General features: G+C 36.9%; 1 protein-coding gene across 1 annotated transcript in view; it reads right to left on the minus strand.

Moving 5' to 3' along the window:
- LOC134539982 (ubiquitin-conjugating enzyme E2 R2) overlaps positions 1–14,742 on the minus strand; it is a 205,108-nt gene that overhangs the window by 102,398 nt on the left and 87,968 nt on the right. Inside the window, exon 2 of the mRNA XM_063382387.1 lies at positions 9,938–10,024. Within this exon, the coding sequence (XP_063238457.1) occupies positions 9,938–10,024 (87 nt within the window). The remainder of the gene's footprint in view (positions 1–9,937; positions 10,025–14,742) is intronic.

A 14,742-nucleotide genomic window follows, 5' to 3' on the forward strand; every position in this document is an offset into this window, starting at 1 on the left:
TGATAGCGCATTCTTGATGATCTAGCATTTGCCAACAGTTCTTTACTGAAAATAACATCACTTACTTTTTTATCTTTAAATTCATCGTACACAATCCTCATAGCTACTAGAGTTTTTTCTGTTAAATTTTCCACAAGCATTTTTCTGTTGACAGAGAAACCACGTTATACAGATGCTTGGCCCTGAGAGTCAAAATAAGTTTAAATACTTTCCACAAATCTGCATACTGTTTGTTGTCCAGGAAATATTTACAAAAAAAAAAAAGAATCTAACCTTTGAGTATTTCTATCAAAGTTTGTAAACTGTGAAGGATCTAGTGACACTTCTCTGAGGAACAACTTGAACTGTAGCAAAATTGCATCACACACACCTGTACTGATACGTTTTCTATTTTCAATCTGCTGAAGCAACTTTTTAAATGTTTCAGTGGTTTCAGTTTCATTGCATAGTAGAGTTCTAGGGTCAAGACACCTGGAAAAACTCACTACAGGATATTTCAATGGATTTTTATCTTGAATTATTTTAACCAATATTTTCAATACCTGTAGACATTCAGATTTGAACACTAAAACATCCTTGTCTGTGACTTTATTTTGTGTAACACACATAATCAGTTGTTTTCTTGTTGCAAAACCAGTTTCGATACTCTTCGTAAACACTGTGTTATCCTAGCTAGGATCAAGTGCACACAAATCTACATCATTGTTTGCCTTATCCAAAATTTCCTTCTTTATGAATAATGACATTAGTCCATACAACAATTCTATTGTGTCAGAAGCTTGGAAAGGAATCACGGGAGAATCAGTCTGGTAGCACTTGAGGTATGGTTGTATCTGACTTCCAATATAGGAAAAGAAAGACAATTTGGCAACCATCAGTGTATCTTTAGTAGCCTTCTGAACAGTCTGAATAGACTTGGTACACAGAGCAGATTTGGGTTTACCTTTGTAAGAATCGACAAATGCTGTAACTTGTGGCGAAATAGCAATAGCCCGTTCTGAAACAACAACATCCTCCACCCAAAGGAAAATATCAACTTGAAAGCTTTGCAGCTGTAAATATTTTTATGATTTGTAACAAGAATGAAACTGTGATTTTTTTGCTAAGAGTATTACTGACAAATTAATATAAAAGTTAGAATTATGTACAGATCTGACTATAAGTAAATAATAATTTCCTCATTTGAATGGCTTTAAAAATGTTTTTACTAGTATCTCTGTATTAATATATAATGTTCATATTAATTTTGATCATTAACTTTGGGAAACCACAAAAAAAAAAAATCACATTGGTGAAAACACCGAAATGAAAAAGAAAAAAAACATTTTTAAAGTGTAAGTTCGTGTATTACGCCTTTTTAGTTTATAGATGAACGTCTACTTCACGACATGTTATCTATGAATTTGTGTTTGTTTACAATAAATGCTGCACGGACGGAGAATTTAGGTACTTCAGTTAAAGGAAACTTAAGTTATTTAATCAAGTGTTTTACTGTAACACAGAGTGTGCGAAATAAAATTTCAAGGACAATTTACAATTATTTGCGAATTCCAGGACATTTCCAGTACTGGAAACAGTTTTTTGAAATTACAGGTTTTCCAGGACATGTATGAACCCTGAGTAATATAATCTAAAAATTAAGATCATTAATTTTTTTAATACTTACAATTACTATGCAATGCGTATTTTATTGTAATTTAGGAGTTATTTTACTAACGTGATAAAACAAATTTGTTGTGTGATAATATTTTTTCGTAAAAATTACGAAAACGTCTCTGATTTTTATCAATAATGAATTTGGATATCCAAAAATAACTGTTTGTTTATAGTTTTAAGTTTTCACTTTGTCGGCAGACCTCATAACTGCTTTGAAATTTTTTTTGTGAAAGTGACTAACTTTGAACTATCATAAGACATTATCAAGCATCACTTCCACACCGTTTTGAGCAGAATACTGCGATGGCGTGGTTAAAAAGTGACCAACTACACCACAGCAGGTCGTCTCCTAACAATTCCTGACACGATGTCGAAAATCGCTATAGAAAAAAATCTGGAACTTACGTATTAACGCCACCGCAGCAGAAGTTGCCCTTGGTTGGTTATGTTAGCCAAATTTTAATAGAGAATTCCTAGCCATTTAGAAATTTTAGAGTATTTTTAATGTAGCTACCCTAACCTAACCAACCTTGCACAATGGTCTACAGTATTTTTAAATTACCTGACATAACCCAACCATCCGATCGACTACTTTGTTTTTAAATAAAGTGTTTTGATTTTAAATAAAGTGTTTTGATTTTAAATAAAGTTTTTTATTTTATATTTGTCGCAAAATTTTTATGTGTAGATTGGGCGGCACTTAAAAACCGCCAAATCTGTAGCTGCGGTGGCGTTTAATGCGTCGAGTAACAAAAATCTGTTGGAAGTGCAAACTGCAGGATGCACGCAGCCCGGGGACTCCAACCCGGAACACGGCGCGCCAGGCGAGGTCGCCGTAATGCCAGCCTTGGCCCGATTACCGCCGCAGGGACCCTGGATCTGGATCCGCGCCGGGCGAGGCCTAGAAGCACTGGACGCGATCTTCGGAACATCGGGGCCAGGCGCGCGATATGAATCAATCTCTCGCCACCCCCTCGCCCAACATTCAGGAAGGATGGGGGGCCATCAATGTGCCAAGCGCCCTGTTTGTTCTCCAAAGAATGTTTTTTTATTTCTTTTTCTATAACGGGGTCAATGTATCTGGGACGCGTATAACCGCGGCTTTGGCAGCGCTCGCTTCCACGTCGCTGCCAAACAACGCCGGAGACAGTCTGACGCAACGGCTCGAAATCCTAGCATCCGCGCTCATGCGCGTTCGTGCATCTTCGCAGTAGTCTGTCCGATGAACAAAAACAGTACACAACACTCGCCTCCCAGACTCCGGCAGCTTGCTAACGTACTGTTGTGAAAACGCAAGCCTCATTCTCTTGTTTTCTTCGCCTATAACCAGCTTCTTCAGGCTTACGTGTTCGGCTAGTCCGTCTTACTGTGTCGATGCCGATGTTGTTCTCCGTAGTAGCTTTTGCATCAGATCAAAGATCAGGACCAGAAACGTTAAGGATTTTGCTGCGCCGATTGCACGCACAATGCTGCTCTCTTCTCACGTCATCTTCTTTGGTCGTTATTGACAGACGAATTAGTTTCATATATCTCTGGTATTCATGTAGTCTCCGCAATCTATCTTTGTGACTCAGTACGTCCCGTGCAGGGGGTTGCTTACTCGCAGACCCTCAAGTTATAACTGAATCAGTGCACCCGATAAGTTTCCGCCTCGATTCTACACACGTGATTCAACACAAGTCAACGAACTGAACGAATACTGTTGCGTTTCTGTTTCCGACAACTTTGGTTATGTAGTTTACTCTATGACAATCACAGCTGTTTTGCGTTTATGTTCACGGTCAAAGGCGACTTGTATGAAACAAACAAGAACGAACATACATTTTACTAATGCCCGTCTCGATCACGCTTGAGGAAAAAAAATAACTTTTGCTATTAACTTTATTTTTACTAATAAAGGAATCGATCATAACAGGAGCGGGAACACAATTAGAGACTTTCTTGGTTGTCGCATCAAACAACGGCTCAGAAAACTACGATTCACTCATACAGAGTCGGACGCCCGGGATAGTACGCCTTCCTAAATTTATTATTTATTCTTTCTTTTACGGGAAGTTACGTTTTTGCTCGTCTAGGCGATCGTGGCTAGGTCATCCACATTTAAAACACTTTTAATCAACATGTACAGATTCTTTTTAAGAATTACGAATATTGAAGTTGCACGAGCGAGCGGCGAACTACGAATATGTTTAGAACTTTTCGGGCGTCTGACTCTAATGAAGTGAATCTTACGCTTCAATTGCTCCGGAACAGCATACACCTAGTAACTCCGAGGGCGATGACGTCACGATCCCCGCCTTGCCAACTCCCGCGAACGAGAATTCTCCGCAGGAATGACTTGCAACGGATCCCGAGGCGCCGACGCAGGCCTGCCAACAGCTGACATGACAATAGAAGTATCTTCTTCCGGACCCAAGTCATAAATAAACCATAAATCTACGCACTCCTACAATACGCCACAAACGCTCCCATTGTTAGGACTCAATTAAAACTCAATATCTTCCGTAATGAGGCCTAAATAAAACAGAATTTATTCATCTCAGAGATAAAATTGGTCATGTCATGAAGCACCGGTCTCACACGCAATGTTATTACTAGTATTTAAAGGCTAATCATAATCGTGTAAAATTATCACGACAGTTCATTTGTATTCGTTGCGAGCTGTAAAACGTCATGCAATTTATAATAGGGTAGGTGACCCAAATATGAGACCCGGCCTTAATATGAGACCCTTGGTTATCTTGACAAGTAAGAGCTGCTACCCATCAGCTGCTCTTGGAACTACCAGCAGCCTCAATTTCCCGACCACGGATAGAGTGAGACTTTTATCTGACGCGCGCGAGATCCAGAATAACAGTTTATACGATATTCTTCATTTTGAGTTTTCGTGAGTGGCATCTTGCAGCTTTATTATCAACATAGATGTACGTTTATATTAATTATCCATTCATACTCTCTTATGAGCAGTGTAGTAAGCTTCCATGTGTATGAATAAGGAACTATGACAGTTTAAAATTTCAGCCTTGTTGTTGTGTTTTGTAGCGGCCATTATAAGGTGCCTAATATGAGACCACTAACATGCCCTAATTTGAGATAGGGTCTCATATTAGGAGTAAGGGTCTCATATTAGGTGATTTAGATTTAAAATAATACTGTCGCTGTAAGAAAAGTAACTAATAAGTTTAATTTTACATAAAATATCTTAAAATTTTGTAATAGAACATAGTTAGATATGTAGGCCCTGCTGAGAAGGCCAGGGAAAGCCACGTTTCGATCATCTGCTTACCTCCACACTCATCTCATAAGATGCAGCCGTTGGACGTAGGTTTTATGTTCCCTCTCAAGACATATTATGCTCAAGAAGTAGAAGACTGGCTGCGCCAAAACCCAAATCATGTTGTTACAAACTTTACAGTGGCTAAACTTTTCAGTGCTGCATACCAAAGAGCAGCAACAATGGAAATATCTGTTAATTCTTTTAATAAAACAGGCCTGTTTCCATTTAACCGAAACATATTTCGTATTTATGAATTTGGTGCTTTCTCTGAATCATTAAATGGCCAAGAAACTAAAGAAAGAAATGGAGCTCAAGAGAATTCAGATACAGCCATTTGTAGAGAAGACCAGAGCCACCCAAGTGAAACTTCCATGCAGACAGATCAGCCATGTTGCAGCAGTGCAGTTAGGCCCTTTATCAGACCTGTAGATATTTCACCACTACCAAATTTTCCTTCAAAAGAAACATCCAGTAGATGTGGCAGTGCTAATGTTATCACATCATCGCCATACAAAACAAGCTTCGATGAAAATGTCGCAAGAAAGAAAAAGGCTGAAGCTCGTAAGAAATTGGTTCTTGGAAAACACAAAGGAAACGAAGCTAGACCTATACAAACCAGATCTCGCAAAACGGACAAATTACGATAGCTACCAAATCATTCATCGCTGTAGAGTCCGAGGACTCCAGTGACGAAAATATTTCGCTGCATGACAGTTCAAATGAAAGTGATGGATCTGAAAGTGATGATGATGCAGAGTGTTTGTTATGCTGCTGCCTTTTCTCAGAAGACAAACATGGCGAGAAATGGCGGCAGTGCCTCAAGTGCTATGGGTGGGCTCATGAAGAGCTGATCCATGTTTCGTGTGTCCTATGTGTAATAAACAAAAGTGCAAAAAGTGACTAAATGATATCAAATATGGAATTTGGAACATAATGTAGGCGATGTCTCATATTAGGAACACGTTTTTGTTTTCATAAAATTTCGCATTTTTTTAATTTCTTAGTTTAATTACTTTCTGTTTCAATACAAGTGCTCAATCCTGTTTTGTAGTAAAAGTGCATTACATAATATATAATCTAAGATAAATAAATCTACCAATAGTGGTTTTAATAACAAAATATAAATATTTTTAAAAAGGGGTCTCATATTCGGTACACTTGCCCTAAATATTAAAACTAGCTTGATTATTTACGTTTATTCCATGACACTTAGTAAATGTCTGGTGATAAATTATGACAGGTTGGCAATACTTGCTCTGCAATGATAGTAATGGTAATAAAATGAATTATCCAACATGGTGGATAGACCGACGCTGAAATAGCCAGTAGGGGAATGTGGACGCAAATCAACATCTGGCTAAAGAAGAGGAGGAGCAGGTGGATTTTGGCGCCACTATGCGGCAAACGGCGTAACTTCGTTCTAGTCCAGTGACGATGGCGTTCGGCTGAAGTTGTCGGATATTCGTGTTATTTTTTTTTTTTTAATCGGAGATTTTTCCAATAAGTTACTGCGTTCATTTCATTCGAGGAAAGAAAAAAAAACCATGTACTTTTGTAGAACTTTGGATGTTTATACATAATGAGTGGTGTTTTTGTTGTAAGATAACGCGGTATCGATCACTTTGTGATGATCGTTTCTGCTGTGTGTCAGTAAACTGACATGCCATCGTTTGTGGTATCCCATCGATTTGTAGAATTATTGGAGCACTTTGTAGCCAATACTTAGTCTTCAAAAGAGCATCCTACACTACTTCTCATGTACAATCACTTAAGCCATACCTCACTTTTAGATTAGTTATTTCCTTCCCACCTAACGAGTGCAGCCATTGGACCTGGCAATTGTTGGCCCCCTAAAAACTGCATATAAAAAAAGTCTTCCTACCCGAGTCTTTAGATGCAGCCCCAACGGTCGTGGAAACAAAATCAAATGGCTATGGTGAAACTTCATTTGCCAGAGTTCTCCAGGAAGACTTACATACTGATGCGGAAATTTCCCCAGTTACAAAACCGTCAACATCAAGAACTACAGGTACCAGGAAGGCGCCGAGAAAAACATAGCTTTCAGAAATGTAACAGCCACTCCAAGATAAACGATGCTATAAGAACTGGAAATAAAGAGGAAAAACAAATCGGAAACACAAGCATGATGTAGGGAAGCACAAAAAAAATTTAAAAAAAGAAAGCAAAGAAATATCTTTTCAACGATACGCCCGTTTCTTCTACGAAGATGAAGGAAATACAATAATTTGATGTCATTGAAGATTTGGATGTGTTGGCTTCGACTTTACCACAAAAAAATTGCCATTAATCATATCAGCATGTTTTGTGGAGAGGCTGGTAAGGACAGGAACGTTTGCACCGCTGTGGTAGGTGTTTTGACTGGGTCCATTCAGACTGTAGTAGTGCTGCAGAAAATCACTTTAATTTTCTATGCGTGCTTTGTCAAGAGAATAGATAATTATTATTTCAATAAATTTGATACTGGAATAGGCCACTTCTTTGTCACATAAACAATTTTAATAAGTTATTTTGATGGAAAACTTTATTTTTCCATATATTTGAAACTATGGTGTGTCATCAGTATGTTCTTTTGTGATAGCTCTCCCTAGTTATACATTTACAAAGTAAATAATAAGTAAGATACATTCCAAACGACATAAATAATTTTTCCAAGTACATATCTTCTATCTTCTATATATATAAAAATGAAACCCGTTTTCCTTGGTCACGGCATCACGCGTGAACGGCTGGACCGATTTCACTAATTTTTTTTTGTTGTGTTTGCTATGGTCAGGAGAAGGTTCTTATGAAAGAAAAAATTAAGAAAATTGTGCGGAAAATTAGAAAATTTAAGAATAATGAATTCCTATTTCCCTTGGTCACGCCATCACGCGTAAATGACTGAACCAATTTCACTAATTCTTTTTTTGTTGTGTTTGTTATTTTCACGAGAAGGTTCTTATGAAAGAAAAAATTTAACGGAAAATTAGAAAATTTAAGAATACTGAACCACCATATATAAAATTATTTCCAAACTAACCCAACACTTTGTACAATATAAATATTTTTAAAGTAACCTTATGACATTCAGCTTTAAGCGTTTACAGTTTCCAGTGCGGCTTGCATTTGCAATGTCAATAAATAAATCGCAAGGGCAGTCGCTAAGTGTATGTGGCATCAACCTAGAAAATCCATGTTTTTCACATGGCCAATTATATGTCGCCTGTTCCCATGTCGGAAAACCATCAACATTATTTATTTACGCGCCAGAACATAAAACTAAAAATATAGTTTATCAAAAAGCATTAGAGTAGAGAGAAGCAGTGAGGGGTACAGAGACTATTAGTTGATTTATAGAGCGCGCGTGGTATTGAGCTCATTGTTTACTTAAAAATGCCAAGTTGTTCAATAGCAATTTGTAAAAACATTAGTGGAGTTATTGAATCCTATGGAATAAACACTATTTTGACAATATATATTTTGTTTTTTATTTAATTAAATTAGTAAGGTCCTTTTCAGTTATAGTGATACCAGGGAATTATGGATTCATTTTTATATGGAGGATATTATAGATTCCAGTTCAAATTGAATAGGTACTCATACCTAAGATAGGTCAGCTATACAAAATAAAGTAGTGCATCATTGCTACGCTAAGGCGGTACGAAGTTCGCCGGGTCAGCTAGTGGTAGATACAAATAAAGCCAGTAATAATTTAATTTGATACGAAAAATATTTGTTTTTAGGTTCCCAGTGTAATTTTAAAAGTGTATTTCGGTACATTATCATGTTAAAAACAAAAACAACTATATTACCTTTCAGGGAATGTTCGGACAAACTTTTATGTACCAGAATGGCATAAAAAAAAAGGGGGGGGGGGGTTTGCACGCAACATAAATTCAGTGCGTACTATTAACCACTTAAGTCGGGTAAACGTACGTAAACAATTCATATTTTAATAAATTAAGAAATAAAAAATACATTTCCCTTTTATGCACAGTACTACTAATACTCGACTATATTTAAACTCAATGGCGTATGCTACAGATGAATTACATTGCTGTTTTAAACTTCCTTAATAGAAATATAATGTACCTTCCACTAGTATTTACGTGAGAAATTTTTTAACTTTGTTATTCTATTGTTGTACTTACAAGCCAGACACAAATATGTTAAAAACATAACTTCGATCGATAGTTATACATACTTCTGCATATTTCCGTAAATATGCCATTCCTAGAGTCTACAAACAAATGGTGACAGTAACACACAAAACATCTCATCACCACTATGTGGTAATGTATTACTGTTGTTAATAAGATTTACAGATAAGTTCTGAAACAATAGGTAACCAAAATAAATTTTCGTTGAATTTCGCAGAATAATTGAACGCACTTATTAATGATTTGACAGGACACCAAAAAGTAATTGATACAGACGATATGGTGTGCGATATTTCTGTCATCAGAACTAATTGCGACTAATTAAAAAAAAAAAAAACGATAAGCTCTGAAGCGGAGACCGTCTGCTCATGCGCTGCAGCCCAGAGAGTCGCTCCTCCCACTCCCGAATGGGCCCACACGGGACACAGACGCCACTTGAAAAGTCGAGTGGGCCCCGAGTCGCAGAATGAAGCTGATTTGGAAATATTTTTGGATCTGAAAACTACACAAGAATGTCTCCTTGGCCCTTGTGTCCAACAAAAAAATTTACATGCCAAGGTTATATGGAGCGCTTGTGAATCCCCATCCAGTTGGTCGAAAAACTTAATCTAGGAACCAGGCCACAGAACGAATCTTCATTGGCACTCGAGGGAACTTTGTGGAATATGCCTACGCCCCACGCTCTCATCACCTCTCTTTCCGAATCTTTCACAGTCCGAGACTATGTTACCGCTGGTCCTTGCATGTCAATTTCCACGGCGATTGCCGATGGCTGACTCTCGCCTCAAGAGAAACAGCTGTCAAGCAGCGGAAAGCTGAAGAAACGAGCTGCGCGGGCACTTACCTCGTACACGTTGGGGTGCCACACCTTGGTGAGGAACCGTATACTGGGCGGCGAGTACGGGTAGTCTGCCGGGAACTTCATGTGCGCCTGCGCAAACACACCATCGCCCATTACAACACTGCACACCCCCTGGCCAACAATCCCATGTTATCATTACAGTAACTAATGCTAGCATAAATACGTTAGTAACACGTGACCATTTCCAGCGTGATCTGACAAGGGGCCGATGATGGACTTGATTCTTAAGGGGCCCGCCTTGTCAGGGGTGTACGTGTGTTAGTGAGGCGGGATGATAAGCGCGACGCTCGCTGGTGCTTCTAACGCGGTATCGCCTCTAAGCGCAAGACTCTGAACTGGCGCGCAGTCTTCTCGTCGTCACAGGATAACTGTGAAATTTGAGCGGTGACCGTAACATTATATGGGCGAGAAATGAAGATAAATGTGTAATTAAAGTCCCTTAAGTGCTTTCAAGAATTTGTACTGGTTGTTATACGCCTAAACATTGTTCTGAAAACATGCGTTTTAACTATTTTAACTCTTCTAAAAATATGGTTTAATAACTTAATCCAAAATCAAAAGTACTTTTCGGCCCCCAACGAATTCTTAAATGCTTTTCGTAAACAGACCCGACTCGGATATCGTGAGTAGTTTGGAAATCGAGTTGTTTTTCCTGAAGCTCTGCACACCGTATGTGTGCCCGGGTAGGCGGGGCCTCTCGGAATCCGAGAACTAACTGTTTACGTGGATGGAGTAGGTATTAGATGGTATTAGAGTCGGCGTTTCAGAGATCACAATATCTAGCAGGTTTAGAAAACTCCCGAGAATAGAGCCCTCCGAACCACAACACATTCCCTCAGTGCTGGTAGGTGTGGGCCGTGCCAAGGAATCGAGTTAGACAATATTGTTTGACCTTCTACACTGTAAAAAAAAAAGTAGTTCAACACAAAATGTATATCACTGCAGTCTCCACCCACATTAGTATGATTTTACATATAAATGTATTTTTACTATTGTCTACTAGTAAAAATATTATCAAAAGTGTAAAAGGACAATAAATTGCTTTGGCTTAATAAATATGTCATAACCGTTGGTGTAATTTTGCTCTGCCATGTATAAATTTACATATACATGCGTATTTTTACAACTGTCAGTTAATTTAACTACATCGTGTAGAGAATTTACATTAACAATGCACATGTTAATTTATACTACTTGTAAAAATATTTTCTATTGGTAGCTTATAGCTGTTAGAGAACAATGTACATTTTTAAGCATTTGTACATTTAAGCATTTTTCTATCACCTTTAATTGTTCCAGAAGACACTTCCAACAAATCAAAGGTAATAGAGGAGTATCGAACTCACGACCTTTAGGTTGTTAGCCGACCGTCTTTATCGCATGATCATCGTGTAGACTAACGATTTACTATCCTAACGTAATTAGATAGGGGTGGTTTTAGTATAAATTTCAAAATACATTATATTTTTGCAGTTCTTTGGTGGTTGTAAATTTAATCAAACAAATATTTTGCACTTTTAAAATTACGTATGTGTACCTACAAGCACAGTAGGTATATTGAAAAAAGACACCGATTAATTTAATACTAGTTATACGTTTTATTTTATCTATATATCGAAATATGTAATTTAACACGCTAGTATTTTAGTGATCGATGTACATTCATGTATTTTTACCAAAGTCGGTAGCACTTGGGTATTCTAGAAACATTTGTGTGAAATAACACCAAGTGTAATAGTTTTGCAAACTAACGCGACAAAAATGCACAATTACTAAATTTTTGTATAAGCGATTTTACGAATTTACAGTGTAGCAATAAATTAACCAAGAATTTTCATGCTGGGTTCAGACTTGAACAGATCGGCAACGAGAACGTTAAGGAGGTGCCTCCCATTTCAGGTCCAGATTTTATATTTACAGTAATTACAGATAAACCTGTCGACTTTTTCAATTGTTTAACTTTCACGAAATGAAAAATATATACAGCGCATACTTTTTGCATAATTAGCTGCCAAAGTTACATTTTTAACGTTTTTGGGTTTTACAAATAAGGAGAATTTAATTTATTGCAGAACTCAAACTTTTGAGGTTTAACTGCAATGCCACTGGCTACTTCAAGAAATGGTTTGAATTTCTTTCAGAAAACATTAATTAATTTTACCTGGCATTTAAAATTTTTCAAATTTGTTACGATTTTGACAACCAAGACACATTAAATGAGTTTTTGTGATAGAAATGCAAATCATATGATGAAGTAGCCAGTGTCAACGAAGTTGAACCTAAAAAAGTTTCAGTTCTGCAATAAATTAAACTCTCCTTATTTGTACAATCCAAAAAACGTTAAAAAAAATATGTAACTTTGTCAGCTAATTATGGAAAAAAAGTATGCGATGTATATATTTTTCATTTCGTGAAAGTTTAAACAATTAAAAAAAGGGGGTTTCTGTGAATTCGGTTTACGGACGATACGTTTACGTGATAAAGTCATAAGAAAACATTGATGAAAAATTGCATACTTTTTAAATTTCAAATATTATTTGCAGTTTTTGCAAAATTTAATTTAAATAATTTGTTTAAAAAATATAATCACGAACAATTAGTTAAAAAGCCCGCCTTAACCTGTTTGATACTATAGAAGATTTTCTCGCACGGTGGTAGGCCGGTTCTTGCACGCTCAGCTCAGGCAGAACGTGACAATGTATTCGTGCGTGCAGCCGGCGTTCATCGATTTATAAGACGTTATCGCGTCAAAAAATCTAAAAGTTGATCAGTGATCAATACAAATATAAAATCATGACCTGAAATGGAAGGCACCCCCTTAAACAGAAAACAACGCGCACTACGAACCACCAGGGGCCCTATGCTGGAGTTCTAAGTCGTATGCGAGTTGCCAGCCGAGTGGTCTTTTCCGATCGGTTTGATGCTTTGGTATGCACGAACTGTTCCAGTTTACTCATGTGCGACTCGAGTGTTCGGAATGGAAACCGAGGGGTCCAACTCGAATGAGATAACCATTACGAATGCGAAAAGTCACGAAAACAGTGAAAATGGCGGAGTGGTTGGATGTTTTGGACATTGAAGAGCTTGAATTAGCTGAAATAGAAGCAGCTAGAAACCCTCGTCGATTCCTAGAACGGAAGGATGCGTTTGAACTGGACGACAACAAATTTGTTAAGTTGTTTCGTCTTAACAAGCGGTGTGCCGTAGACCTTATTAGCAGTCTGGAAGAGGTTATGCCGGCACCTTCTCGTACAACTGCACTTTCTGTTGAAACTAAAGTAATTGTTAGCACCTTATAAAAACCAAAGAAGCCCTATTGTTATCTTTATGTGCTTGCTTATGTGTAGTTTCGGTGACAAAACAAATGGTTCGTTAGCTGTCAGAGTGCAATGTTATGCAGAAGGCAGTTAGGCCTGTAGTACATTTTTAATATAATTATTGACTGAAGTCAAACACTAAAGCATCATTAACACAGAATGGCAGTTTATCCCTCCTTGGAGCATACCTGAATTAAGTTACCAGTTACAATAAATAGCTAATCAAAGATAAACATAGTAAACCCCCTGTTTAAGCATTATACAGGTTTAAATAGGTAGGCCTATTTCAGTTATGTTAAAATGCTTGGTTTGTTCCTGTGACAGTGGTAATAGCCTGGCATATTTAGTTTCAAGTGTACGTCTATGTCTTGTGTGTATCCACATTAAAATTAGCCTATGTAGCCTGCTACCTAACGCCAAACTAAACATTAATGGTTAGGCCTACATGTTCATTACAATACTGTAAACACAACACTAGTTAAGAGGCCGTGTCAGTAAATTTTTATTTCCAATATTCTGGTCTAGAAGTTCTCTCTTTTAACAGTGAGATTTAGTGGCTTATTCAACCGAAGTAACTGTAACCGCAGCGCGTGATAAAACTACTATACCGCCAGATTACTCGACGAAAAATGTATCTGGTTCCTCGACAATCTGAGAGGATGACAATCTGACCGGCGGCTCACTAGGAAATTGCGGTGCAGGAATTCAGAATCAAGAAACCTCACATTTACAACTGTAGTATGAGTCGTATCTAAAAATTTTAATACTTTAAATGTATCGGAATACAATTAATCTTCAAACATGTGGTAATTATTCTTTATCTGGATGTAATATTCCGTGAAAAATAATGGTAGTTGACATTAAAAAGTATACGAAATTCATAGTGTAACGTTTTAAAAGGATAATAACATAAATTCTTATGCTTAGATATTGCATATGCATTACACACAATCTAAATACAATCTCACTTAAGTCAGACTACCTAATTTTTTTACAATGCACCATCATACAGTTTAACAGAGGTAGGAGAGAGAACCTCTTATCGATGTTGTTTCAAAGAATCTAAATTTACAAATATTACTATTTATCTTATTATGATATGTATCTTTATGAATAAGAATTTACAAAAAAAAAATGAATAGATTACATTACACTTTAACATTACAAAAGACTAAAACACTAACAAAACTTAGTTTTATATATTGTTGTAGCATATTAGAAGACGAAATAACTCACTAGACTAACATTAAGAGGGCTGTATCACAAATTTATTTTACAGAGGAGAAAATATCTTTTAAAGATATTTCATTACCTCATTGATTACATAATACTGCCGTTGATGTGATCGTAGATATAAAGTATTGAAAAATTAGATTTCATTATGTTTATGTAAATATTTAGAAAACGTTATTGCTTATAGATGCTCATTATTTAAATAATAAAGAATCTTTTACTTTTATGTACTGGACA

The sequence above is a fragment of the Bacillus rossius genome, chromosome 16 (genome assembly GCF_032445375.1).
Source record: "Bacillus rossius redtenbacheri isolate Brsri chromosome 16, Brsri_v3, whole genome shotgun sequence".
Taxonomy (NCBI): Eukaryota; Metazoa; Arthropoda; class Insecta; order Phasmatodea; family Bacillidae; genus Bacillus; species Bacillus rossius.